We start from the raw sequence: 26,549 nt of genomic DNA on the forward strand, positions 1-26,549 counted from the left end.
CTGTTAATATTTTTGTTATATCTGCGCAAGATATGTACAGCAACATGGGCTAAGAAGACAGAGGCCGAATGTCCGGGGAAGATGACCTGAGTTGACGGAGAAGGATGGATGACCTGCCCACAAATTCCCAGAGACCAGCGGAATGTAGCAGCCAGACCTAGCTAGTAGACGTCCCAGGACATCTAACCGCAACATCGATGGAGCGAAGGGAAGAAAAGATAAGTCTGATAATGTTTACGCAGTAAGTAAATTAGATTTTTTTAAAGTGCCATTTCTTAGTGTAATAAATAATTGTGCAATGCAAACGATGATTTAGCTTAAGAAGAGTGGATTTATATGTGAAATCGCATACACATGACGATGTAGGAGGATAATAGGTAGTCATCTGCCAATTCTTTGGCTAGGATGTATTAGAACATTGGTAACCTAATTATGTGTTCGTAATGTTATCCATCATAAATAAGAGGTTAATTTACTTGAATTGTGAGAAGTCCTCTGACATTTACTCTGTACACATATGAACTGATCTTCCCTGTATGATGTTACACGGGGTCTTCCAGATCGCGAAACACTTGCATTGGGACCGGTTTGCTAGAACCGCTGCAATGTACTGCACCCTTGAAAATTGGTTATTGGTTTGTATGGAAAGAATATTTTATTACTTGAGTGGAACGATGCATAAAATTATCGTCCAGGAAGGTGATTTCAACTCTGCACTGTCTGCTAGCCCACAGGGAAACAGGTTTTTCCCGTGCCGTGTAAGCGAGTCTGGGTTTTTTTTTGTGCCTTGTTGAAGACATCAGAGGGGTGGCACGTGGACAGGAACCCGACCAGATTAAAAGCGATCAATACTTTGAGATTTTGACGTCATGATATTTAACCAATTGGACCGCAATGTTAGCCCGATCGCAAAATCTCAGCCAATAAAAATTAATTAACAAACACACCTACGTCTTGAAGAAATAAATACCCATGTACTTGGGGAAATCTTTCTCTTTGCTCATTTGCATTCTGTTCTGCTCAGTTGCTCAGTTGTCTACGAGAATAATTGTTCGAGCACATGTGTTACCGGGAACGACGTATCCGACGTGGAATGTTACCAGCATTCATTTGAGGAAAGACGATAAATTTTCTGCTTCTGAGGAAATTTTGTGACGCCAAAATATTGGAAACGCAGCAGTTCAGATTTCCTTACCTTTATAAATCTGAAGAAAATTTTATAAAGTAGGTAAAAACTGTGCCATCTTGAAGAATCGAGTGTGTGTTATAAATTATTTCTAAGACAGATCTTTTAGTTTCAGCTTACACCAGAAGACGCAAGATCCCTAGCAGTTCTGAAATATCTTGGAAGAATGGAACTTCAGCATTACGACGGAGTTTGTATTTGTCCTAAGTCCTCGCCTGCTGCAGCCATGTATCATTAAAATGTGAGGCAAAATTCAGCCCGGGAGAGAATAACATCGGAGATGGAGTTTGGTTAAATATTCATTGATCATCAACCGAGTCCAGAAGCCAAGTCTACTACAGCTAAGATTTTAAATTATATTTTCCTCTATTTTCTGTTGTAATAATTATGTAGACGTAGTCCTTGCTTGAATATTTGAAATCATTTCTAATAGTCTTTGTAGTTAGGAATTTCACTCTTCTTTCACTGGTGTTGGTAGATTTGATGTGAGTGAGAGTGTATTTGGGACCTATAATTTGTTCTATTTGAGTGAGTGCTTCGTGACATGTTCTCACTGTCCCATGATAAGGCTAGGAAAGTGTTAAAAATATTTGACCCACGCGATAATAGTTATTAATTTATAAATTAATGATGGAATAATTTTTGAATTATTTGGGACAGAATATCGACGTGTTCTGTGAATTTAGGATTTTTCCTTGATGTTTTGTGGTTTACCATAGATTCGAGATAGAATAGAGTCATCTATGATTTCATTAAACCATAGCCTGCGATGACGCGACCGCGCGCGTATAATAATAATAATAATAATAATAATAATAATAATAATAATAATAATAATTGACATTTTTACGGTCTAACAGAATGTTTAAAGGTCATGAGTGTAATTATTACTGTGCTTATAAGTGATTAATGTGTGCTATATTGAAGTAGATGTTGGCCTGGAATATTGGTCGTGGCTTGAATGTCCACAAATTTTGCATTTACTGTTATTGGTATTTTTGAGACTTGTAAATGGATCTTAAGATAGGATTTTATTTGTGTGTCCATTACATGAGTCAGTTAAGGAAGAGAGTGTGTCTTTGAACATAATTTCTTCTTATGCAGCACATGTTGATCAATAATTTGGGATAATAAGATATTAAAAATAACGTAGTCGTGACTCATAGACCGTATGCGCGAATGTTTATTTATCTGTGACTGTAGGCAGTTCTATGGAATTTTTAGAGATGATTTCTACTGTAAAATTATCCTGGAACATCGTTGTGGAATCTATTTCGTTGGAAAAGTGATAATCCTGTCACAATCACACGTCAGACGATCGTAATGGTAGCCCTTGTCTGATATTGTCATCGAGAGAAACTTTCATATTTCAAATAAAATTTAAAAATAAAAATCAAGAGATGGGATTCGATAAATTTATTTAATAATATTACCGTGGACCAAAGGTTGAATGTGAGATGGATGAATGACTGATTTTGTTTATAATTGTGATCTCCATGGTTATATTTCGTCATGTTATGTGTACGCTGAGCGCGTAAAGTTTCGATTATTTTGTTGTTTTGTGGCGAGCATATTTGGCTCAATTGTGAATCTTTAAGTAATTTTATGACGGAATAAGATAGATTAGGATCTTTGCTTCGAGGGAAAATACTTAAGCAAGGATCGCGTCAATGAACTAAGCTCACAAAATGTAAAATGTTTAACGCTACAATGCGAGAATTTTGAGTTTTTATTGTGAGTTGTGCACAACACTAGGTCAATTGACATAAAAATAAGAATCAAATGAGTTGGATATTTGATTTCAAAATAATTTTATTATATAATTTGAAGCTTAAATAATTAATTAGAATAATATTTAATTAATGGAAATGATTTATTTGATTTTTTTTGGTGTGAGGTAAAAATTTGACTCACGGTTAAATGAATCGCAGAGTATTGCTAATTTAAATAATAATTTAAAAAATTTAAAAAAGGAAAGTAATTCAGATTTTTGATATTTTGAGATAGGATTTTCTCAAATAATAATTTATTTCATTTCCTAAAGACGATTTATTAAGACTTAGTTCTGTATCTTTACAGAATGAAATTTAATGGAGAACTGCGGGTGCATTCCAGCAGGGGAGAGATAGATATTTTTATTTCAAGATTTTGAAAATATTTATAGAATCTGGAAAGTGCTGATATTTTATTTAATAAATGTTAAAACCCATTTCTTTTCTCTGTTTTCATTTGTCGTCAGACCTTAGATTGTCCCTGACCCCTATAATTTAGCGTTGCCTGTAAGCGAACGTTCCGCCTCTGGGAACTTTTGCTTACCGGCTGAGCTGCCCGGCAAAACGGGGGCAGTACACATCACTGTAGATTGGGCTACTCCAACTTTTGTTGCTATTGTCCCACTAGAATACCATTCGTGATGCAGAGCTACAATTACAGCACGTTTTTCAGTTCCAATCTCCTGCTTCCATCCCATTTGGAGGTAATATGGTATGCACCTGCTCAGATACACAAACACACTGCTCTTGCTACACAGACAGCCGAAGGAATGAGGCCTATTCGAGTGGACACGTCTTGGGTAAAGACACGTAAGGGTAAAGACACATAAGTGTTGTTGCGGTTACTCATCAGCGACCCTCCATGCGGAGAACCGGTCAAATACACAACAGAGTCATTCCGTCTTTACATGTTTATGCTTGTTTTATTATCAGAACAGGGCTATGATAGATTATTTTAAACTACATCTCTGTTTTAACCACAAATCCATGGTTGTGATAGGTGATCGAAAACTTTTGACCGGTAGTGTATTTAATTCCATGATATATGTTAATTCTTCGGTATTCCACATCCAATGTTAAATATGATCAATACAGCTTACATATATCGGATAGGTACTGGTAGATCATCAAAATGAATCCGTATGAGGAAAATTGAGCAGAATAAACCAACATTAACCCAAATTCTTGACCTCAGTCATGTTTCCTGTAATAGAGATATAATCAAATTGCTTAATATGATAATAGTGGAAACTCCTGCGAGAAACTGGCGACACCGCTTCTGCGTGCCATCTAGCTGTTTGAGAGGCTAACTACTCTTGCTACTGCTGTCAGCTGTGCATGCCAGAAGTGTCTTATTCGTATTTCAGATAGTTTTGTGCTTGTTATGTATCACGATTTTGGAAATGGCAGGAAGAGGAGTTATTTGTGCTATGTATGGGTGTTTTAATTACAGAAGACAAAGTGATCGCAAGTCATTTTACAGATTTCCTAACAACAAAGTGCTGTGAGTATAGGCCTACCTGTTAATGTTTTTACGTGTCTGTATTTTTTTTCTATTTATGAGAACATACTTTCTTTAAAGTATTGTTATGATTAAACCTATGCATTTAATCGATTTTCTACTGACTCATAATGATGTGATGAAGTGCAATTTTGATGCTAATGTCACTCAACAGTGTGAGTTAAGTGATCAGGTAACTGATTATGACCATGATGTAATACAGGAAAATGCAGACCATTATGTCATGGGCTGGGCATGTAGCAAATTTCCCCATGCTGAGTGTAGTGATGTATTGTCATCTTATGATAATGATTATAGCATGGGAAACTTGCACATAGAAATGAAACAGTATGACAATTCTAAAATGATGTTTCCGAATATTTGTGGGGGAAAGTTAGGTGCTAAAATATCAAGAACATTTGAAGATAGTTTTTGTAAGTTTCTGTTAGAAAGCACAGATGGGATTAGAAGAAAATTGACTGACAGGTTTTTGTCATTGAATGAATGTATTGTAGGCATATGTAACAGCTGTGCAAAATTACTGACTGACAAGTACTTCAAAGTCCTTATAAAGGCATATGTGAATAGAACCAATGACTCAACAGTGAAAAATATTGCCTGTAAAAATACCAAGTTTAAAAAGATATTGCATATGTGATTTGCCCTAGTCATAACATGACGATCTAATGTTTAATTTGATAAGACATTTGTTTTATTCTTATCACTGGTTCATTCAGATCAACATCAACCCTTTTCCTTCCCTATATTATGTTACAAGAACGACGCAAACGTCTTAAAATCTGTATTTTGTTGGGTTGGAAGTCGAAATGTGTAGTGTTTGAATAGCGCGTTGTGTTAGTGTTCCCTGCGAGCCGCTAGATAGTAGCACTACATGCTGTCGCTGCTGCTCTGCGTGCTAAGTGAGGAGAGTTTCCACTATTATCATATTAAGCTATTTGATATAATGCATACTTATTCGTCTCAATGATGTTAATGAAGAGGTTACCCATAATTAGTTGCTAAAAATATCGGTTGTGAAAGTCTTCTTAGATGACATATCACATATTTTCAGAAATAATTATGAGTAAGGTGTAGTAAGTTACTGATCACATGTTAACATGTTGTACGTGATTTAATAATTGGCACTTAATTTATGGAATTTTTAAGAGAAACAATATCCACATGAGCTATTGGTAATGGTAATTTTAATCATTTTAAAGAACGCAATGATGTTGAATGACTTGTCATTTATCTTTTCTTCCTGATGTGTCCGCATATGAGAACCACCGAAACGGAAATCCTCGATGTAAAATCAGAAGATTAATATTTTTCTTATATAACTGATTAGCTATGATATGAAATCATTAATATACAAAACAGTGATATTTAAATCTAGGCAAAAAACAAATGCCCGATAATTTTCCAGATAGATCTGCAAAACGTTATGATTTTTAAGAGAGTCTATGGAAATATTTTCATTCAAACAGACAAGAAATGAACCGAAATGTGATCTTAATTTAATCTGATAGAATGTTACAAAGCATCTAAAGATTGTTTTCTATTTCCAACAAAATGACTGTAAATATTTAATGTTTATTTTGAATCAAAGATCTTTGAACATTTTCCTCATTAATTAATTAACATTAGGAGAAGAGAAAGACTTATTTCCAAAAAAATTCAATTTTTATTTTACTTTCAAGATTCTTTTAACTTAGTAAATGATCATAGTCAAACTTACTGACTTGCTTATGATATTTTAGGACAAGTAAGTAGTTATAGACAACCGTAGGTTATATATTACGGAATTTCATGAAGTGAAAATGATTGATTTGCAAGATGGAGACGTCCATCAGATTAATTTAAGCGAATCTCCAGTCGTCGAGCACACCCAACGTCTTTTACTTTCGGGACCCACAACTTCAAGAATATTCGAAGTTAGAAATTTTCATGTTGAAATGAGCTAGTCGGGATTTCTTTGCAGCTCAGCCTGGACACGGGAACAGCGCAATATAAATAATAAAACTCATCCACAGGCCATACATGAACTATAACATAAGAAGCTCTCTATTTCATAGTTATGTAGATTTCAGTACAACTTTAACGTACGCGCGGGCACTCCTGGCAATGTTGTAGTAGTGGCCGCTGTCTTTTTCCCTTAACGGCCTCTCGTGTCGTGCTGAACTGGTCGGCCCCATGCCCCCCACTTCCCCTGACAGCATGTAGGCCGCCCGCCATCAGAGCAGAAAAAACCTATAGTATTAAAATCAGTTTTGACAAACATAAATTGTTCACTGTTAAAACAAAACAGTAACTTTCATTTACAATTGCTTTTTAAGTGTCTGTGCATGATCCAGGGTAAAACTTGTAAAAACAAGAGAAACACAATGGGGCACGGCATCTCGCACAAATGATAAATGTGGAATTTTCACAATTGCATGGATTCTTCAAGAGATCTTGTGGGAAACATACTTGATTAACATTTAAGAAAGTTTCTCGTGTATCAGTCACTATCGCGGCATACCGTGGGTATAATAACGTTTTTAAAAATGGGAGCAGAAAGTTTATGATGAACTATAGAGTGAATTCTTATACAACCTTTGCGGGAGTTCAGTTTTCCACAATCAAACAAGATGCATGTTGGATAAGCTTAATTAGTAGTGTGCCCCGTGGTAGCACGGTCAGCAAATTATTTTCCCAGCGGCTCAATTTCTTCTCAGGGTATCCATCAGTGAAGTAAAATCTGAGATTTTACATTAAGTTGCGTTTTACGTGAGTTCAGAAGAATACCGGTCCACCGAAGACGTATCACCGAAGAATTAATTCACCTAAGAAAGTACTGACTACCGAAAACCTCGAAAAATTCTTACCATGCATCAATTCAATCAATTACTCAACTTAACAACTAACTAATAAACTAAGCGTAAGAGAAGCAATTCATAACACATTTGTTCTAGAAAAATAATAAAATAATATTTATTTAAATAAAATATCGACCTACGAAAAAGTAGTGTGAATTTGGGTAGTATTTTTATGTTGTTATACCTGAATAATAGTTCAGAGTCAACGCTGGCTCAAATAAAAGAAAAGTAATTGCAACGTTAAGCTATTTACACATATTCATACTCATATTCATGTTCATATTCATGTTGAGATTCATATCCCTGTTCATGTTAACATTCACATTCCGAAATGAGATCAAAAATGAATCTTACTATTCACAATTGATCACTGAGCAATCACAATCCTCCATTGAAATACTTCATTAGGTTGACGTAAATACTGTCATGTTAATTATATTACTTATTCTCATCACATTCAAATCAATTACATCTTAATAAAACGTTTAGTTTACCAGAATGAAGCGCAAAAATAACTAAATAGATTAAAGTCAGAATGTAAATATAAATTTGAGCATATCTTTGGATATATGTCTGAAAATAAATCCTAGCTTAACTTTTAACTCATAAATCTGATCTCATAACTCTGCATTCATAAATTTGAACTCATATGGTTTGGTCCTTCTTCTTAAATACGCTTCAATAACAGCTTAGGGGCTAAGGCAATACTTCCCTAGTGCCTGTGACATCTGGCTCCTAGCCTACCATTTACCTATTAATTATATATTTCAAGAAACGTCAATTCAAATAATCTCTTTGTCAAAAGAAACAAATTATCTATCTAACTATGTACGCAGTTTCTGACCCACACACACATCTATTTCCGGCTCAATGTGCTTTCCCTTTCTCATATTACATAGTATTTCTCATCCTTGCAAGCTACCGAGTTCATATGGTCAGTCAGAATGAAAATAATACGCATTCATGTTTGGAAATGTGTTACCGCATCAAAGAATATCATGATTGCATTTGGCCATGAACATAGTTAAATAATATATCAACGTACTCTCGTATTTAACATACAGCATCTACAACTGTCATATGATTCTGTCACGAATCTCAATTCTATTATAGTACACATCAATCTTACCTCAATTAGGTCATCCACGCGAATGTGCTCCCTTTCACGTACTCTTTTCATTTGACACGAAATCTCACCTCATATAAATGTAACATAGCGTTTCCTCAGCAAATAGCATTCTTATCCACACCGAAGCACATAAATAAACATCCACGTTTCAATATTCATAAATACATTCCGTCGAATAACCATATTACAACTTCATTACAATACACAACTATCACTTCATTTGCATAATCTCTACCACAAACATATCGCCGATTACTCTTATAATGCTATGCTAAGTATCTCAGAATTGCTTTTCTATTAAATGCATTTCAATAACCATGTATATTCAAACCCAAAACAGAGTTCAATGCCCTCATGTTACAGAGCAAAGAGTACGTAACTCAAATACATTCATATCTGACGCGCGTGCCAAACGTGACGTAAACATTGTGCAAATTAAAACGAGATCTATCGAAGTTCCACAATATCTGTTAACTCATTGCTATCAGCTCTTAATACAAACACTTCATTCATTTACTCATGCCACATTCTACTTATTCTGACCAAGTGCGGTAGCGCGTATATAATGTAATAAAAATCTATTCTACATTGCCATATCATATTATAGCCTTAAATATCTCACACTTCACTTGTATAATTCACTTGCATTCTTAATTAAACGGTTAATATTACCAACTAATCAGCACATGCCGAACTTAGAGTGTGCATGCAGATCAAAAAAACTACGCAACTAAAAAAAAAATGTAAAGACTTAGCTCGTTTGATGTTATATCTGGTCCAGTTGTCGCTCCAGTGCTTGGATGTGGTTAGACCCGCGGTTGAAATCCGGGTCTGGTCATCCTCCGTCCTCCCGTTCAGAACCGCCTTCTGGTGGGTTGAGATTCTCCCTCACCATGGTCTGGACATCAGGTTGGACATCGCCTTCCTCGTCATGTGCTGGTCATCTGGTTGGGATGTACCTTCCCCCAGTTCGGTCCATCTTGCATTTTTAGCAGGCACACATCATTTCAGTTCTGTAGGCAGCAAAGATATTCATTTTGGAGAAGGAACCTGTCATTATATTTTCCATTTTTACGATGATATCTCTTCAGTTGATATTCTTTTCCTTGTTCTTTGGGATGTAAATTTTTCTTTGGTCGGCATTAAGTTCTCCATATATAAGAATTTATATATCAGCTTTTTCTGTAGAACTCGAAATTTACTCTCCTCCTTCTTGAACTGAGCTTCTTCCCGTTTGAAATTATTTCTCCTCTGTTACAGTTGGTCCTTCTTTACCAAACGTAAGACGATTGCTCACGCTGGTGAATTATTCCATCAGTTTTTGAACGACAATCCTTATTCTTCAATATTTTCTTCTCAATTCTTACATATTCTTCCGATATGAAGCTCGTTTGGCAGATGCGTCTTCCCTCTTGCGATGCAAATTTTTAAGAAGTTTTTTAACAATCCCTTCGCTGCTATATTTTTTTTTAAACAATCACCTTGACTCTCTACTGTCCCGTAGTGCCTTCCAAATTGTTTCATTCCGAGACGTGTGGCCTTCTATGACATCGTACTATCTAGAAATTCATAGTATCTCATAGATCGCATGAGCCATACCTTCCTACGCCGCCATTTTGCAAACGGTCTACGAGATGCAAACGGGCACAGTAGCTTAACGTGTCTATAAAAAAAGATATCACAGGGTTGAACTAACAGAGCGCACTTGGGAGGGATAATTTTTAGAGTGCAGGTTGGCAACCCTTCAGTATATTGAAATATCTAGTCATAAATAGTGGGATTGGTTTGTCCTCCCCATGAGTCCACAAACAAATCTCCTTTCTCCAACACATTGCTTCAACATGTTAAGGTACTCTTTGTACAAGTGTGTCGACAGCTTTCCCGATTTTCAGCAGAAAATTACTACATTACGGTATTTCTCATCAATTTATTTTGAACAACAGGTCCGAAAGAGCCTTTGGGCTCTTGCAAACAAACAAGTCATATTAAAAATATAGGTCATATTAAAATATAGCACATTTACAGAAGCATTCTGCAACCTCGGAACGGATGCTGCTTGATGGGTTCCAGAGGGGATAATCACCCCACCTAACAGAACTCATCCGCCTGAAGCTGTTGGTCTTCTTAGGGGGTCAAGTTATTTCTTGATGCCTGACACTCGATACAGAGTCGCTGGTTGTACGGTCTACTCTATTACCGTAGCAGACTGGACCAGCCAGACAGAGTAAAAATGTATGTATTATATATATTTTAAATATTTAAGTTAATATGGATGCCTTTGCTGGCAAGATGTAGTGTTTATAGTGCACTATGTCTTCTGGTATGGGCTATATCAATTTTGTTACTTTCATTGACCTGTCTGTCTCAGTCTCATCCTTGGCTTTGACAATATGAAAGTGACTGAGGTATGAGTGATGCTAGTAATACCATTCCTTATGCAGCCAGTCCCTGTTATAAATGGTGTGAAAATATCGCTCATATGGTCGGTTGCTGCATGCATTTCAGTGGGCTTGGCAAACTGATATGTAATAGCAACGGCTTGCTCGGTGAGGAAAGCAATGGGAAACTACCTCACTCCTCATTTCCCTAGTACACCTCTTCAGTGACACCTAGGCTATTTATGACAGCTGTTGGCGGAGCTGCAGAGGATCAAACCAGCCTTCGGGTTGAATACCCAACATACAACATACAAGTTAATATGGAACTGAAGATGAAATTTATCATGTGTAATTTAAATTATTTATTTTGCTGCGTGAAATGATGAATGTATCTTCAATTCCAGGAGGAGAGTATCATATATGTCTGTCTGCATGTGCATGCATTCTTGGTTTAATGGTTTTCCTTTTCAGACTTGGATGCCACTGGCAATATTTTTTGTGTACATATAATTTTTCTACCAATTCCATTAAGAGTGAGAGAGCATTGGCTTATAATATTATACCCGTCTGTTTTTGTTCCTTTCGTCATCCTGGCATCGTTTGTTTACATTTTGGTCATAATTTCTTTCATATTCAGAAAGCCAGTTAGACTTTATTTGTCATGCATTATTTGCTTATCGCATGTTATGACTGCAAGGAGGAATTAAATAATATTAAATAATATGCATAATACTTGTTTGGAGCAAAGAAGTACCAAGGAAAAGTAAGGAGATAATATTAAAATGTACTATGTACCCATACTGACTTATGCAGCTGAGACTTGGACTTAGACTAGCAGGCAAGAGTAGAATTCAAACCAGTGAGATGAAATTCCTAAGAAGAATGATAGAAAAGTGTGATGAGAAAATGGGAACTAACATTTATTTGGCATAATGGAATTACTCCTTGAAAACACCTATGAATATTTATTTGTGTCTCTGGCATGTGTACTTGTGAAACGAGACGTTATCTATCGTTCATTGTTGGAAACTGTCATCTAGTTGTGGAACTTGCCATGCACACTTAATTCAAACTATTTCTCCTATTATTACGTATTTGGTGAATTAATCTGATTCGTTCAAGTTTCATCGACTGCCGTGCAGGCAGACGCAGTGTGCAGCTTTGAATGCTGGGTACTGTGAGCTTCCGGTTTCTCTGCGGAGAGCGAGGCAGTCGGCCTGTTGCGTTGAAGCTTTCAACATGGCTGTGTTAAGGAGAACCTTTAAAGAGACATCTTTGCATTACAGGAGCGGCTTTGTAATGGAGCCTGACTCCAGGGGATAATTGACTGAACATTAAGGCTATGCCCTTTACTTTTTAAATATTTCTCAGTGTGCTCCAGCCTAAATTCCTTTTTATTGGTGTAAGAAGAAAACTTTGTGTGAGTGTTTACCGTTAACTAGATGGGAAGTGCAAAATGTATTGTAAGTTTGATATCTTAACTTTACTCAAGTAAGTACTGAAAAGCATACATTTTTCTAGGGATCTCGTACAGCCAAGGACTACATACTCCAAAACTTCGTTAATTCAGAACTGTAAACATCTGGAAGCAAAATTCATTGTACCGTAATGCACTAAAATGATAAAAGTATGTAACTAAATTATTATGTGGGAATTGGGTATCGCTACTTATGTGTCTATGAGGTTGTATTTTGTGTGAGTCGTTTAACCTTCCTGTGTTGTGGTTAGTACCTTTGTTTGCCTACCCATTCTTAGTGATGTTTTTATTTTTATTATCACTGTCGTGACTATTATTATTATTATTATTTTTCTATGTGTATTTTCCTCTCTAATTTTTCTTCATTGTTTGGATTTGCCTTCTAACTGTGTTGCTTTTGCGTTTGCTGGCTGACCACTTGTATGAGATCGTTATTTGCATTGTCGGGACGTTAATTAAATGACACCTCATGTATGCATCTTAGCGTTATCCAAAGCCCCCTCCGTTCTAAATTATCTAAGCTGTTGGCGTACTGTTTAAAAAAAAGGTAAATGTAATTTCGTATTATAACCCATGGGAGTAATAATTATTATTATGATTTTTAGTAAGGTCGAGTCTGTGAAAAATTGAAATTTGCTGGTTGACATTTAATTTAATGTATGCCATTCTCTTAACGTTTACTTGTCACATACTACCCATTGTTTGAGTTCCTTGCCTTTGTGGATTATTACGTAATGTCATCCCTTTCTTATCTTATCTGATGGACTCGATGATTAAATTTTGGTGGCTTTGATGATTATAATGGGATGATGGCTTGGCAATGGTAAATGTCACTCCTGTTGTGTGCTTCCGTGTTCTGTTATTAACTCATTGCGGACCGTGGACGGCGTAAGACGTTTAAGCTTGCTCCTATGCGGCGGGCCGCGGACGGCGTAAGACGTTTAATGTTCCGCGCGAAGCAATGCTGTTTATATTCGTCATCTATGCAGTCTTACACCTTAGTCAGCGTTACTGGTTGTAGCAGGAAGTTGGTTTACCTTTTTGAGATAACCCTGGCGTTGAGTGGGCTCATGTTATCTTAGCTGTTTTAGCGGGAATATCTCAGCACTTCCTCGCGCGTCAAGTCGGTACTTGAGATTTCAATGCAGTGCGTGTCGTTCTTACCGAGTGCAGTATAATGGCTTATAAAACAAAGTTTCTTACGGAAGATTAATTATTAGATATTGTTCACAATGATTATTCTGGTGATGAACTTATTCCTCGAATAGACTCAGATAGTGAAAGTGAGAGTGACGAGGAAATTCCGATTCTCGAATCCGATAGGCCTATAGAGGAAGGTGAAGTGCCTGATACATATCATCCTAGTTATTGTCCACCTGTTCCACTATTTACGGAGAATTCAGTTATAAATGTTCAAATAGAAAATAAGCAGGATATTTTGAGTTACGTGAGTATTTTCATGAATGACGAATTTTATCAGTATGTGTGTGAGCAGAACAATCTATACGCGAGTCAAGTTATAAGTGCGGCGCCCCGGCCTTTCACAAATAATTCGATCATGCAATCGTGGAAACCGATTAGTCCAAAATCCTGATATAAAAATATAATGGACCGAAGACCCTGTTTTCCATACTCCGATATTTTCTAAAACAATGTTCCGAATACGCTTCCTTCATATTCTTTCATTTCTTCACTTCAGTGACAGTAATCATTATGCCGAAAATACAGATAGGCGATATAAAATTAGATGTATTTTGAAACCTGTGACACCAGATATCACACCCTAAATATTTACTAGAGGTAAGCACGAAGTATCATTTTTCTAACATTCATAGTTTAGGAGTAATTGTAAATTTTATTAACTGATGCGTGTCAAGAGGGCCGGGCATGAAAATGACTGGTCCAGGCATTCAAGGGTCCCGCTCAGAAGCAGGTACTGAACGTGTTACGTGGGAACGTATATTGTATCTTTTCCATTGATATTTTTATTTTGTTGGGATAGTTTTCCTCCTTTGTTTATTATAATTTATTATTGGTTTCGTTAGTTTATTTAGATTTCATTCGCGGTTGGAGCCACTGATTTATTAGCCGTCCGACTCGTTGGTTGAATGGTCAGCGTACTGGCCTTCAGTTCATAGGGTCCCGGGTTCGATTCCCGGCCGGGTCGAGGATTTTAACCTTAATTGGTTAATTCCAGTGGCATGGGGTCTCGGTGTATGTGTTGTCTTCATCATAATTTCATCTTCATCACGACGCGCAGGTCGCCTACGGGTGTCAAATAGAAAGACCTGCACCTGCCGAGCCGAACCCGTCCTGGGATATCCCGGCAGTAAAAGCCATACGACATTTCATTTCATTTATTAGCCTATTGTACGTGTGTTATTGTGTGTGCTTTTTGCGTGTGTCCTCGTATTTGTTAGTAGTGTAGCAAATTTCAATTTTAAACAGTATTTATATCAAGGGCCCGCATACTGTAATACTCTATTTTATATTTTAAAAGAATTTCCATGAAATAATTAAGGTAATGTAACTGACTAATTTAATGTTCTGTTTTCCAACTTAATTTTTGGTGGAAGCCTATGTTAATGTCAGCTTCATTTCATCTTAATTTAAATTTCAATTTAAAATACTGTTTCTCCCTTTTATTTTAATTGCGTTTTAAATTTTTTTTTAGAAAATGGAATATATATATATATATATATATATAGAGAGAGAGAGAGAGAGAGAGAGAGCTGTTCTTACATTATTCTAATTTTCAAATTTTATTTACTAAGTAAATATTATTTATTTATTTTAAATTTTATCTCGTGTGTTATTTAGTAGTTAGTAATATTGACCTGGTAACCTGTCAACCGTTAATGATAAGATCCTGCCCTTTTTTTGCTTCATGTTTTTGCCCTCCACGCTTCGTATTTTGTGCTACTGCCCTTACGGTAAGTATTGTGTTTTGTTTTCATTTGTTGTTTTGTGTACTTTTTGGTAAGGTTGCAAAAAGACTGAGTGAGAAATGAAGATGTTAGGAGGGAAGTTGGGATAGGAAAGCTTAATGGTTTGGACATGTAAACAGGATGGAGGAGAATAGAATTCCAAGACAGATGCTGGAGGCAAAGTGCGAGGGCAAGAGAGCAAGAGGAAGACCTAGAACAAGGTGGATTAAATCAGTGAAGAGTGGCATAAGGAAACGAAATTTAGACTGAGACAAGATTATGGAAGAGGAATGGTGAAAGGAAAGAGGAAGATGGAGAAGTGCCATAAATACCCTGACCCAGCAGGAGCTGCATAAGGGGAAATGACGACGACGATGATGATGATGATGATGTTGAATATGCATAATATTACCATGAATATATAATAAAGCATAACTGGAAATCACATAAAAAAATTAAACACAAAAATTCCCCAATGAGGCAATTTCAACCACTGTAAAACTTTAATGCAAATCTTATACCCCGATGATATCCTCGTAATGTTTCTATTAAGTACATTTAGAATTCGTACGACTTAGATTTCAAAGAAACTCTCATTACTGGAAACATGAGGTGCTGTTTTGCATGTTATTTAAATTAATTTGAAATACAGGTAATTTATAATTCGAAGAACAATGTCAGTTCCATTACCGAAATTCAGACCTTTATTTCAAAATAGTCTTTAATTTTATTTTAATAATATTTTACAGAGTAACTTAGATTCAAAATTTCTCCATATCATGACAGAACACACCTTTCTGAATGTGAAGCAGCAGCTTTCTGCACTTTCACTCACTTCGGTGTGTCTACAGCATGCTTCAGAATTGGAAAGTTCAAGTGAATTTGCAGTTACTCATTTTACTTAAGTTTTAGTGCACAGTCACATAGTTCATAGTTATATTTTATTAATACTGGATTTTCTTTTATTGTTAGCGACAGTATTTTAGTTCGCAATAAACGTGTTTGTTTTTATGTTGCGAGATGACTAAGAGTTAGTATTCTTCCAAGACTATGAGCAAGAAGATAAAAATTATAAGCGAGGTTGACAAAAGATAACAAACAAAAACTGAAATACATAAAGAATTTGGAATTCCTATGTCCACGATTTTCAACATTATTTTAAAATCCTGAGAGCACAGAAGCTCAAAAAAAAAAAGGTGCAAATACTGCAAAGTGAATGCTCATTTGAGGAGCTAAACACTCCGATTTGGAAGTGGAGTGGTTTTGATATGTTCGAGCAAGGTTAAGGAGAAAGTGAATGAACTGGCGTTAAAAATGGGACTGGAGTTGTAATGTCCAAATGGGTGGCTTCAGCATTTTAAGGAATACCACAACAGCACGTAGCAGGCAGTGTGCGGAGGAGAATCCTTGAACATGGTGATGCTGACAGTTGGTGAGATGTGGCTCAAAGCATCAATTTGTACGCACGGAACAATATTGTCAATGGCGATATTGCATTTTTCTTTATGCCGAGCCCTAATGGACTTCGTAGTCTATAATCTTCATTTCCGTATTGACAATTGCACAATTAAAAATAGGAGAGGATTTCCACCAATCAATACTTATTTATTGTATATATTAAACTACAGGACCGGTTTCGACCTCATATTCAAGGTCATCTTCAGCTGAACCATACATACATATTTATATAATGAAGCTTTGATTAAGATTGTGGTGTTGAAGGAATGCCATATGATGATAATGTACATTTAGTTACATACAAATGGGGCACGCCTTAGCGTGAACTGGCGTGTATGTCATTCTGTACAATATTGCAACTGTATGTCTAAATGTTGAAGGTCTTAAAACTAGTGTATAAAACACGTCTTTTCCTAAACTAACATATATATGTACAAGATAAAAACAATATATAAAAACACTTCATGCATATGAACATTCGTTCTTGCTTGGTGGTCAATACATCGACTAACTTCCGTATTTAAGTCTTATTCACAGTTGTACACTTCAGCTGCTATTCTTGGAGTTTGTAAAATTGCATGGATAAAAGTTTTGTCTTCCTATGCGTATGTGAGATAAAACACTTTCAATTTTTAAAAAAGTTGCCAAATGTATGGATGAAATTCAAGTAAAATATGTTCAGCTCTGCTGTGTGTGTTGCTCCTTTTATTAGAACCAATTCATGTTGTCTTTTTGGCTTCCGTAAATTTGGATGACATTGGTTTCAAAGTAGTGGCTCCTTTCCCATTTGTAGCTGTGCAATGATGTTATGTTTATTGTTGTTGGAGTAGCTGAGTTGTGTTTGACATGCGAGCTTGTAATGTACTACTTCGTGTATGAACAGGAAAGAAAAATACGTCTTTCATTAGATCAGTGTGCTGCATGAACAATTTAATTTTGAAACACGTGCATCTTCTCTTTCTGTCGGCCAACACTACAAGCTACTTACAGCCCCTAGATCAAAGTATCATTAAATCTCTGAAATATGTCTATAGAAAGCGTCTAGTGCGTTACTTTCTCTGTGAAGTAGCTAGAAATATTCTGGCAGAAGAAATACAAAAGTGGAACGTGTAGTGATGGATGTTATTAGGAGTATGGCAGTTGCCTGAGATGCTATTCCTTCCTCAACAATCACGAACTGCTTCGTCAAGTGTGGTTTGGTTCCTTAAATGAAGAACAAGAAGAAGATGACAATGAAGACGAATGGGAGGAGTTCTGGCAAAAGTATGATGTCGGTAAAACTTTCGCCGAATACACTGCTATCAATATAATTTTCATGTTCAGTATTGATGACAATTTAATTATTGTAGACAAACGAGGTAATCCACCTAATCAATACAATATAAAATTAGTACTTCAATTTATTTTAATCTTGGTATTAGGTTTGGCCTATTGATATTAGGCTATCATTAGCCATAAGAGCTTTAAACACCTAAAAAAAGCTAACTGGCCATACACATAACAAAAATAGATAGCATAATACTTGAAAATTGCTCTGATCCCATATTCAATATCCACTAAAATAAGTCACTGTCTTGAGGATATAACACAACACTTGAAAATTCTTATGATCTGTTGGTATACTTCAATAAATATAAATCACTGTCTTGAAGATATATAAATAATTTGTTGAACACTTGTGTACAATTAAAAGCAATTGGTGAAAAATTATGATAGAACAGATTGATGTTAAATTATATCTGATCTGATCTAGGGGCTGTAAGTAACTCGTAGTGTTGGCCGACAGAAAAAGAAGATGCACGCGTTTTAAAATGAAATAATCTTTATGTGCAACATATTGATCTAACGGGATCTGGTGACTATCCAGTGAGTGGAGAAGTTTGTAATACAGAAAACTGTTGCAGGCATAAGACTGAGCAAGCGACTTTCGACTCCCTTGTTAAGGCCGGGGCCGCCATCTCACCGTCAGATAGCGCCTCAATTCTAATCACCATAGGCTGAGTTGTCCTCGAACCAGCCCTCAGGTCGAAAGAAAAATCCTTGACCTGGCCAGGAATCGAACCCGGGGCCTCTGGGCGAGAGGCAGGCATGCTACTCCTACACTGCGGGTCTCGAAAGCCCAGAATAACGGCCGAGAGGATGCGTTGTGCTGACCACACAGCCCCTTGTAATCTGCAGGCCTTCAGGTTGAGCAGTGGTTGCTGGGCAGGCCAAAGCCCTTTCAAGGGCGTTATGTGCCATGGGGTTTGGTTTGGTAATAGATAACCGCTGCTGTTAACTCAACACAAACAAGGGCTGAAGTAAACTATCCTTCAGTTTTAGTATTAGGTATAGAAATTAAATAAGAATGTGATACTTCTCAAGATACGGCAGTGCGCATCAATGATTTCAGAGGTTAGTTTATGTATTCTCACACCAGGTTTAATTTCAGGAAGGTATTTCCTAGTAAATTTACTGTGAAAAGATCATTATTACTCTCCTGTAGCTTATAATATGTTTTCATCATACACATACAGTTAAGTTAGGTCTGACATAACAACAATTCACTATAGCGAATACATTTTTTGCCGTTGTGAATTCTCGCTAGAACAGTCTTCTATTGTATTTCATTATTATGATGTTTAGCAAAATTTTTGATGGTTTTAATTCGTTCCCATATTTTTGAATTTTTACATTGTAAGTTTCTTCCGTGGTCTCTAAAAAAAACCCAGATAATCGAAGTTCCACTACAATTCTTTTTCTCCTCTCTTAATTCTACGATCTTTCTGCTTTGCCACAAATGTGACTTTTTTTTGTCACTCCCTTACAAGGTTTTATCTGACCACCTTTTCATCTATTTCCATATCAAAAACAAGATTTTTTCATAAATGGATACCACTGGAAGTCTGGATACCTGCACCAGAATATAAGTGTTTTCCCCCTAAAACTGGTCATCTGAATCTTAATCTAGTTTTTTTTTTTTTTTTAAAGAAAGTACAGATTCCGATCAGCATGTTCTTTGGTATTTTGTAACTTGCCTAATTTTACCTGAATTTAACTATGATGATCTCTCTCCAATCATAAATATTACAGGAAAAATTCCACACTGTCTCCCAACATGCAAAATCTTGTGTAGGAAATCACCAATACCCAATGTTAGGTACACAAGTCATTCATCAATAAATTCTTCTTACCTCTAGTCCATCTTGGTTCTGTTCTATGAGTTCTCCTTTCCGCTTATCAACTTTCTTCTTGGCAACACCTGTTACAATGACTACGCCTGAACTATTGGTTGTAATACTACTGGTAGAATTTTTTCCTTCATTCTTCTTTGCATCAAGCTTGTTCACTTTTCTTACTTCTTCTTGCACACCCTAAAATCACAAAACATTCTTCATTACACAAAATTCGGAAATGAACTTGATTGATGAAGCTGTACACAGAAACTGACTTTGGTGTTGGGGTCATGTGAGGTGAATGGAGGAGGATAGGTTACCTAGGAGAATAATGGACTCTGTCATGGAGGGTAAGAGAAATAGAGAGAGACCAAGAAGATGATGGTTAGACTCAGGCCACAGCAACCAAGAGTTTATTTACTGGGTCAAGTACTGATAACCTTTATTTTTTAAATTCAAAACATCATCCACTAGAACCGTTTCTAACTATATGATGATTCACCACTAAATGAATTTCTGTTACATACATACATCTTCATTAAAGACTGTAATGCCCTTCAGTGTTCAGTCTGCAGTACTCTGAGAATTTACTAAACGGTGCCACAATCCTCTAATTGCAACCAGTTCTGTGGCCTCGTTTAGTTCTGTACCTCTTATCTTTAAATCATAAGAAACCGAGTCCATCGTCTTCTTAGTCTCCCTCTACTTCTCTAACCCTCCATGACAGAGTCCATTATTCTCCTAGGTAACCTATCCTCCTCCATCCACCTGACATGACCTCAACACCAAAGTCAGTTTCTGTGTACAGCTTCATCAATCAAGTTCATTCCTAACTTAATCTTTATCTCCTCATTCTGAGCACCCTACTGCCTTTGTTCCCATCTGTTTTAACCAGCAATCATTCTCACTACTTTCATGACTGTTACTTCTAATTTATGAATAAGATATCCTGCGACCACCCACTTTCCCTCCTGTAAAGCAAAGTTAGTCTGAAAACAGACAGGTGTAAAGATAATTTTGTCCTGGAGCTGACTTTCTTCTTACATAATACTACCTATCGCAACTGCAAAGTCACTGTATTAGCTTTGCTGCACCTTGATTCAATCTCACTTACTACGGCAAAAGTTGACATCGTGCAACCCAAAGTTTGTAACATTAAAAGGAAGTGGAAATTATGCAAATCTTACTTGGAATTTATTTTGAGAGGAGAGATGTGTTCATTGCAATGTTTAGGAACCCACCAGCCCACCCCCAGAAGTACATTTACTTTTGTAACCTAATAAAGAGCAGTACCCGCCATTCTCCATTGTTAAAGTAGCTACTTGCAATACTACTGGCCAACGTGAAAAGAATGTGATGTCAGTGCCATCAATGATGATAATTAAACTGTGTTATCGACCCCGCCAGAATAAAGGCACAAATAAAAACACCATGTAAAGGAAACACTGTGAAATACATAACAGCAATAATTGTATATGAAACTTACCTTAATGCAGTGGCGGATACAGGACTGCGGCAGCCTTAAGGAATTCATGCACCCTCGCGTCTAGCCCTTGAGAGACACAAGCCATCCCACCTCAACTAGGAGCTCCACCACCTAACAGGGACCCAACGCGCCAACAATAAGGAAATAGACCAGGCAGGAAAAGGAAAGACTGCTGGCCACTGCCTTCCTGCCATACATTTTTTAAAAGAAAAGGAAAGAACTGGACTGGGAAAGTTCTGAAGGCACACGGCATGAAGACCATTTACAGGCCGACTAAAATCCAGGACCTACTCAGATCCACAAAAGATAAGCGCCACCTACACACCACCACAAGAGTCTACAGAATCCCGTGCAATTCTGGTCAGGTATACATAGGTATACCAAAGAGGAGTACAGCCAATAGACTCCAGAACACAACTGACACAGCTGCCCAGGACAGGCAGAGAGGTAGTGTGTCACCACTCACTTTTTTTTTCTTTTTTTTTTTTTTTTTTTTTTCTAATGGCTTTATGTCCCACCGACACAGATAGGTCTTATGGTGACGATGGGATAGGAAAGGCCTAGGAGTTGGAAGGAAGCAGTCGTGGCCTTAATTAAGGTACAGCCCTTTGGACACTCTGGCCACCAGTCTCACTTCACATGTTTGAAGTTCATAACCTACGTAGCTATGGAGTCAGTACTGTTGTACTTGAGACTGAAAGTGGAATACCAACATGTTAGGAACCCACAGCATTTGTATGGAGCTGAGGTGAGAAATCACCTCTTGCATGAAAGGAGTGGGACTTCAATCCACTTTTCTACACAATTATACAAGGTGTCCGGGGGTTAAAGGTATAATAATACAGTAGAAGTCCGCTATAACGAGTGCGGCATATAACGAGAACCCCGTTATAACAATAATTTTTGTCCGTCCCTTCAAAATTCCTATATTAAACTGTGTATTATCCTTCGGTTACAGCAAGAACCCTATCGCTGTCGCATCCGTTATTACGAGCGATTATGCGCGCTCGATTTTTTCCGGTTGCCAATATTTATGCACCCAGTCATTATACTACATGCGATCGAGCATCTTCGGTACCGTATCACTTTCTCGCTATGCCCACCAGCGAGCTCTCTCATCGATATTCGAAGGAAATGTCGGAGTCGATTAGTAATACCCGTCGACTGCTCTTCCGCGAGGAAAATGAAAGAGGACAACATGTTTTCATAATAAATGCGTAAATAACGCATCCGATAGCCGTTTTTAACTCGTTAAAGACAAACGCTGAATAAACGACTGCTTAATTTTAATGCTAAATACCGCAATTAAGTAAGAATGAGATAGGCCTACACCTCAAGATATGGTGGAGGGTGTCATTGATTACGAGGTTCGCTTTATATTTTCTCGCATCCGTTAAATTGCGGAAATGCTATCATGTAAATTTACAGCGAGAAGGTTATAATTTCTCTACTCCCGCTTGAAGTGTGTTTTCATCATACATGTAGTACAGATAAGTTAGGATATGCGACAATATTTGAAGAACAAATCTGAAACGTTTGTCACAAAATGCGATCGATCATCTTCGGCACAGTGTAGTTTTCGCGCTATGTGCATTTGCGAGCTCTCTCGTCAACATTCGAAGGCGATATTGGAGTCGATTAGTAATACCCGTCGACTGCTGTTCTCAAAAAAAATTTGAAATCAAAGAGGATAAGACGTTTTCGTAATAAATGCGTAAATAACGTGGCCGATAACATATAGGCTGAAGTAAACGATCTCTTAATTTTAATGGTATACCGTAAACTGAAATTAAGTAAAGCCTTATTCACAATGCAAACATAACCGTAAACTTAGCGACGTAACGTAACCATAAAATTAATGTAAAATTTTGGTATTCACAATGGAGGAACGTAACATTAACGTAAAGAGTACACAGCAGCCAGTCAAAACACTGCCATGTTATTAGCACGGAAGTCGGGTATTGGGCTATCTCGCAGTTTTATATTTCAATACCTCGATGGAATCAAACAACGTGGTAGCGGAATTCATATTACTTCAAACAACTATTGCTTTGCTCCTGGGAGCTGTGTAGGCCTACGGTACCTGAAAAAGCGATCTAAACAACGGTGCAGAAAATGGGTTCATCCCTTGAATCAAAGAAGGTTAACTCAGGGCGATTTCGGTAATCTACTGTAAGAAATGACCCTCATCAGTTCGTTTTGGACATGCGGATGAAACCTGAACTGTTCGCCTTTCTTACGATTCGCTTCCTCTTTTCTAATAAAAAGATATGTAAGGTCTCCTGTACCGACATCTATGACCCTATCTATCACACCCCGATGAGATGTTTGGATCTATTTGTATGGATGATATCGTTTTCGTAAACTAGTAGTCCGTCATAACGTTACGAAATATACAGGACACTGTTTTATTTATGACAGGGATTGTCTCGTCCGTTCGCCAGCGCTGCGAGCTTCTCTCCCCCCATTTACCCTCAGATTTCATTGCTACAAGATATTTATTTCCACCTATTATTTTTTCGGTACAGCGTATTTGTAATTCCTTTTTCCTTCTATCATACATACACACAAAGATTATTTTGAAAGAGAAGTACAAGCGTTTCGTCGAAAGAAGTCATTATATTGTGCCAATCTGCTCTGATTGGCTGGTTCTTAAAGTTAACGTAAAATTAACCGCAAGAGCTTGGAGTTTGCAATCCCTTAATTTTACGGACTCGCAGTTAAGTTTACGTCGGCGCATTGTGAATGGTTCCATTAGATAAGATGGCCGCTAAGTTAATGTTAAGTTTACGTTACGTTTGAATTGTGAATGGGGCTTAAGAAAGTGATACACCTCAAGATATGGCAGGGTACTGTCACTGATTTCAGAGGATAGTTTATATTTTCTCGCGTCTAGTTAAATTTCGGAAAGCTATTCCCATGTCAATTTTTAGCGAGGAGGTTATCATTTCTCTACATGCGTTTCAAATAGGTTTCCATGATACATATACGGTTAAGTTAGGTGATGCCGTTTGAAAAAGAAAACTTAAATGTTTGCCACAGAAGCCTCTGGAATGATACCGGTACCGTAATTCTTCGAATCCAAGACGACGTTTTTTTCTCAGAATATCGTGTGAAAAATCAAGGGTCGTTTTGCATTCGCGGCCTGATAGTAATGAACACCACTGGCAACTACCGCAGTAACCAAACCACACTGTTTCTTTTAACCCCCACCCACCCACCCAATCGCGTGCGCCTGACGCTTAGTAAAATTAAGTTTTATAGACAGCCGGAGAATTATCGTGATGGATCGTCGTATTGTAAAGATACGTGGAACAGGTATTGCCAGACAATTTTCTCGTGGATGTTATGATGCCAATTTTAAGTTAATGGCTATTAAACACTCGGAAATGTATAATAATTGTGCAGCCACAAGAAAATACGGCATAGGCCTAATTAAAGCCCATATTCGGCGTTTCCGTGAAGACAAAGATAGCTTAAAAATGCGTACTGCACAAAAAATGCATTCAGTGGCCCGCAACAAGGACGCTTTAAAGAAGTTGAAGATGAAATTGTGAGGTATGTGCACAAAAATGCATGGGCGGAAATGCCATACCGCGGCGCAATAAACTCGTTCGTTGACTTTCAAAGTTCGCGATTAAGACCTATACATCGCTAGCCGCTGAAGTTGGCCGAATCTGGCAAGCAAGACGTGCGTGTAGCGGCAGCCAGTTATATCTGACGCTCAATGAAAGTACCGGTAACAGTTTTATAGTAAGCCAGAATACTTTCCTGGTGGATCGTCGTATTGTAGAGACGCGTGGAATGTGTATTGCCAGCAAATTTTCAACGAGTTCCCTTCGATATTATGATGCCAATTTTAAGTTAATGGTTATTAAATCCACTGAAATAAAGCATAATTGTACAGCCGCAAAAAATACGGCATAACTAAAGCCAGTGTTCGGCGTCTACAGTCTAAAAATGCGTACTGTATAAGAAAAGACATTAATATGATTTTACAAAGCACTTTTAAAGCCTGATTTTTTTTTTTTAAGGAAAAAGTGGGAGTCGTCTTGGATTCGGAGAAATACGGTAATATATACATATTTTCAGAATTAAATTAAACACACACTTTCACGTATATCGGATTTCGAAAAACAACAAACAAGTAAGCCGCAGTGTGGATATTACCCGCAAAAACTCGAATTTTGAACAAACTGATCGCCATTTCATACTGAATTTAATGTGCATGGGGGTTTTCCCGACTTTTACAAAAATATCGGATATAACGACAATCCGCTATAGCGAGTAAATTTTTCGCCATTATGAATTCTCGCTATAACGGACTTGTACTGTATAAAATTTAATAACTTGAGAAATAATGGAGATATTTATTGGCAGTTTGTTTCTACAACTAGGGTAACTCAAAATGTTTTCTGTGTTCGCTTGCGGTGGCAGTAGTACCACATGCGCATGCGCGTAACTGCATTGTTCACAAGAAGCGTGCCAATAACCATGTGGACTCCACAGGAGAAGGTGTTCTGTGTGCTTTTGCTCGCGGAGATAAAATCCGTTACACTAGTACAACATAGATTTCGGCGTGAGTATGGACTGTTACCAACTGATGATGTTCCCACTCACGTAACAATCATTAAGTGGGATAGGCGCCTTCGAGAATGTGATACCTTGCTGCTGATGTCAGGCCACCACGCCAATCACGCAGTTTCAGAGGCTACTGTTGATTTAATCCAAGAGTCCTTCAAGCGGAGCCCTCATTAGTCAATTTGACAAGTAAGTAGGCAGTTACAGTTACCTCGTTCGGCCGATGTCATCCACAAAAGGTTGCGCCTACGGGCGTGCAAACTGCAGCTTTGTCAGAAAATCAAACCTCAGGACAGACTGCTAAGGAAGGCATTCGCGGAGACAATTCTGGCAAAAATTGATGGAAACGAGGCACTCCTCGATTCGGTCTGTTTCTCGGACGAGGCTACATTCCATATTTCTGGCACGGTAAACAAGCACAATTGGCGCATATGGAGATCTGAACTCCCCCCCCACATAGTGATAAGAGTTGGAACGGGGCTCTCCGAAAGTGAATGTGTGGTGTGGATTGTTGAAGGACGGGGTTATTGGTCCATTCTTCTTCACGGAGCCTACAGTTAATGGAACACATTACCTAGAAATGTTGGAGCAGTATGTTGTGCCACAACTTCCTCGTGACGTGATCTTTCAGCAAGATGGCG

The 26,549-nt window shown here is 37.4% G+C and overlaps 1 protein-coding gene across 4 annotated transcripts in view; it reads right to left on the reverse strand.

The window, feature by feature from the left end:
- Prp5 (pre-mRNA processing factor 5) overlaps positions 1–26,549 on the reverse strand; it is a 268,041-nt gene that overhangs the window by 165,604 nt on the left and 75,888 nt on the right. For all 4 annotated transcript variants that reach the window (XM_067136316.2, XM_067136315.2, XM_067136314.2 and 1 more), the window contains one exon: positions 19,860–20,039. In XM_067136316.2, the coding sequence (XP_066992417.2) occupies positions 19,860–20,039 (180 nt within the window). The remainder of the gene's footprint in view (positions 1–19,859; positions 20,040–26,549) is intronic.

The sequence above is a fragment of the Anabrus simplex genome, chromosome 1, assembly GCF_040414725.1.
Source record: "Anabrus simplex isolate iqAnaSimp1 chromosome 1, ASM4041472v1, whole genome shotgun sequence".
Taxonomy (NCBI): domain Eukaryota; kingdom Metazoa; phylum Arthropoda; class Insecta; order Orthoptera; family Tettigoniidae; genus Anabrus; species Anabrus simplex.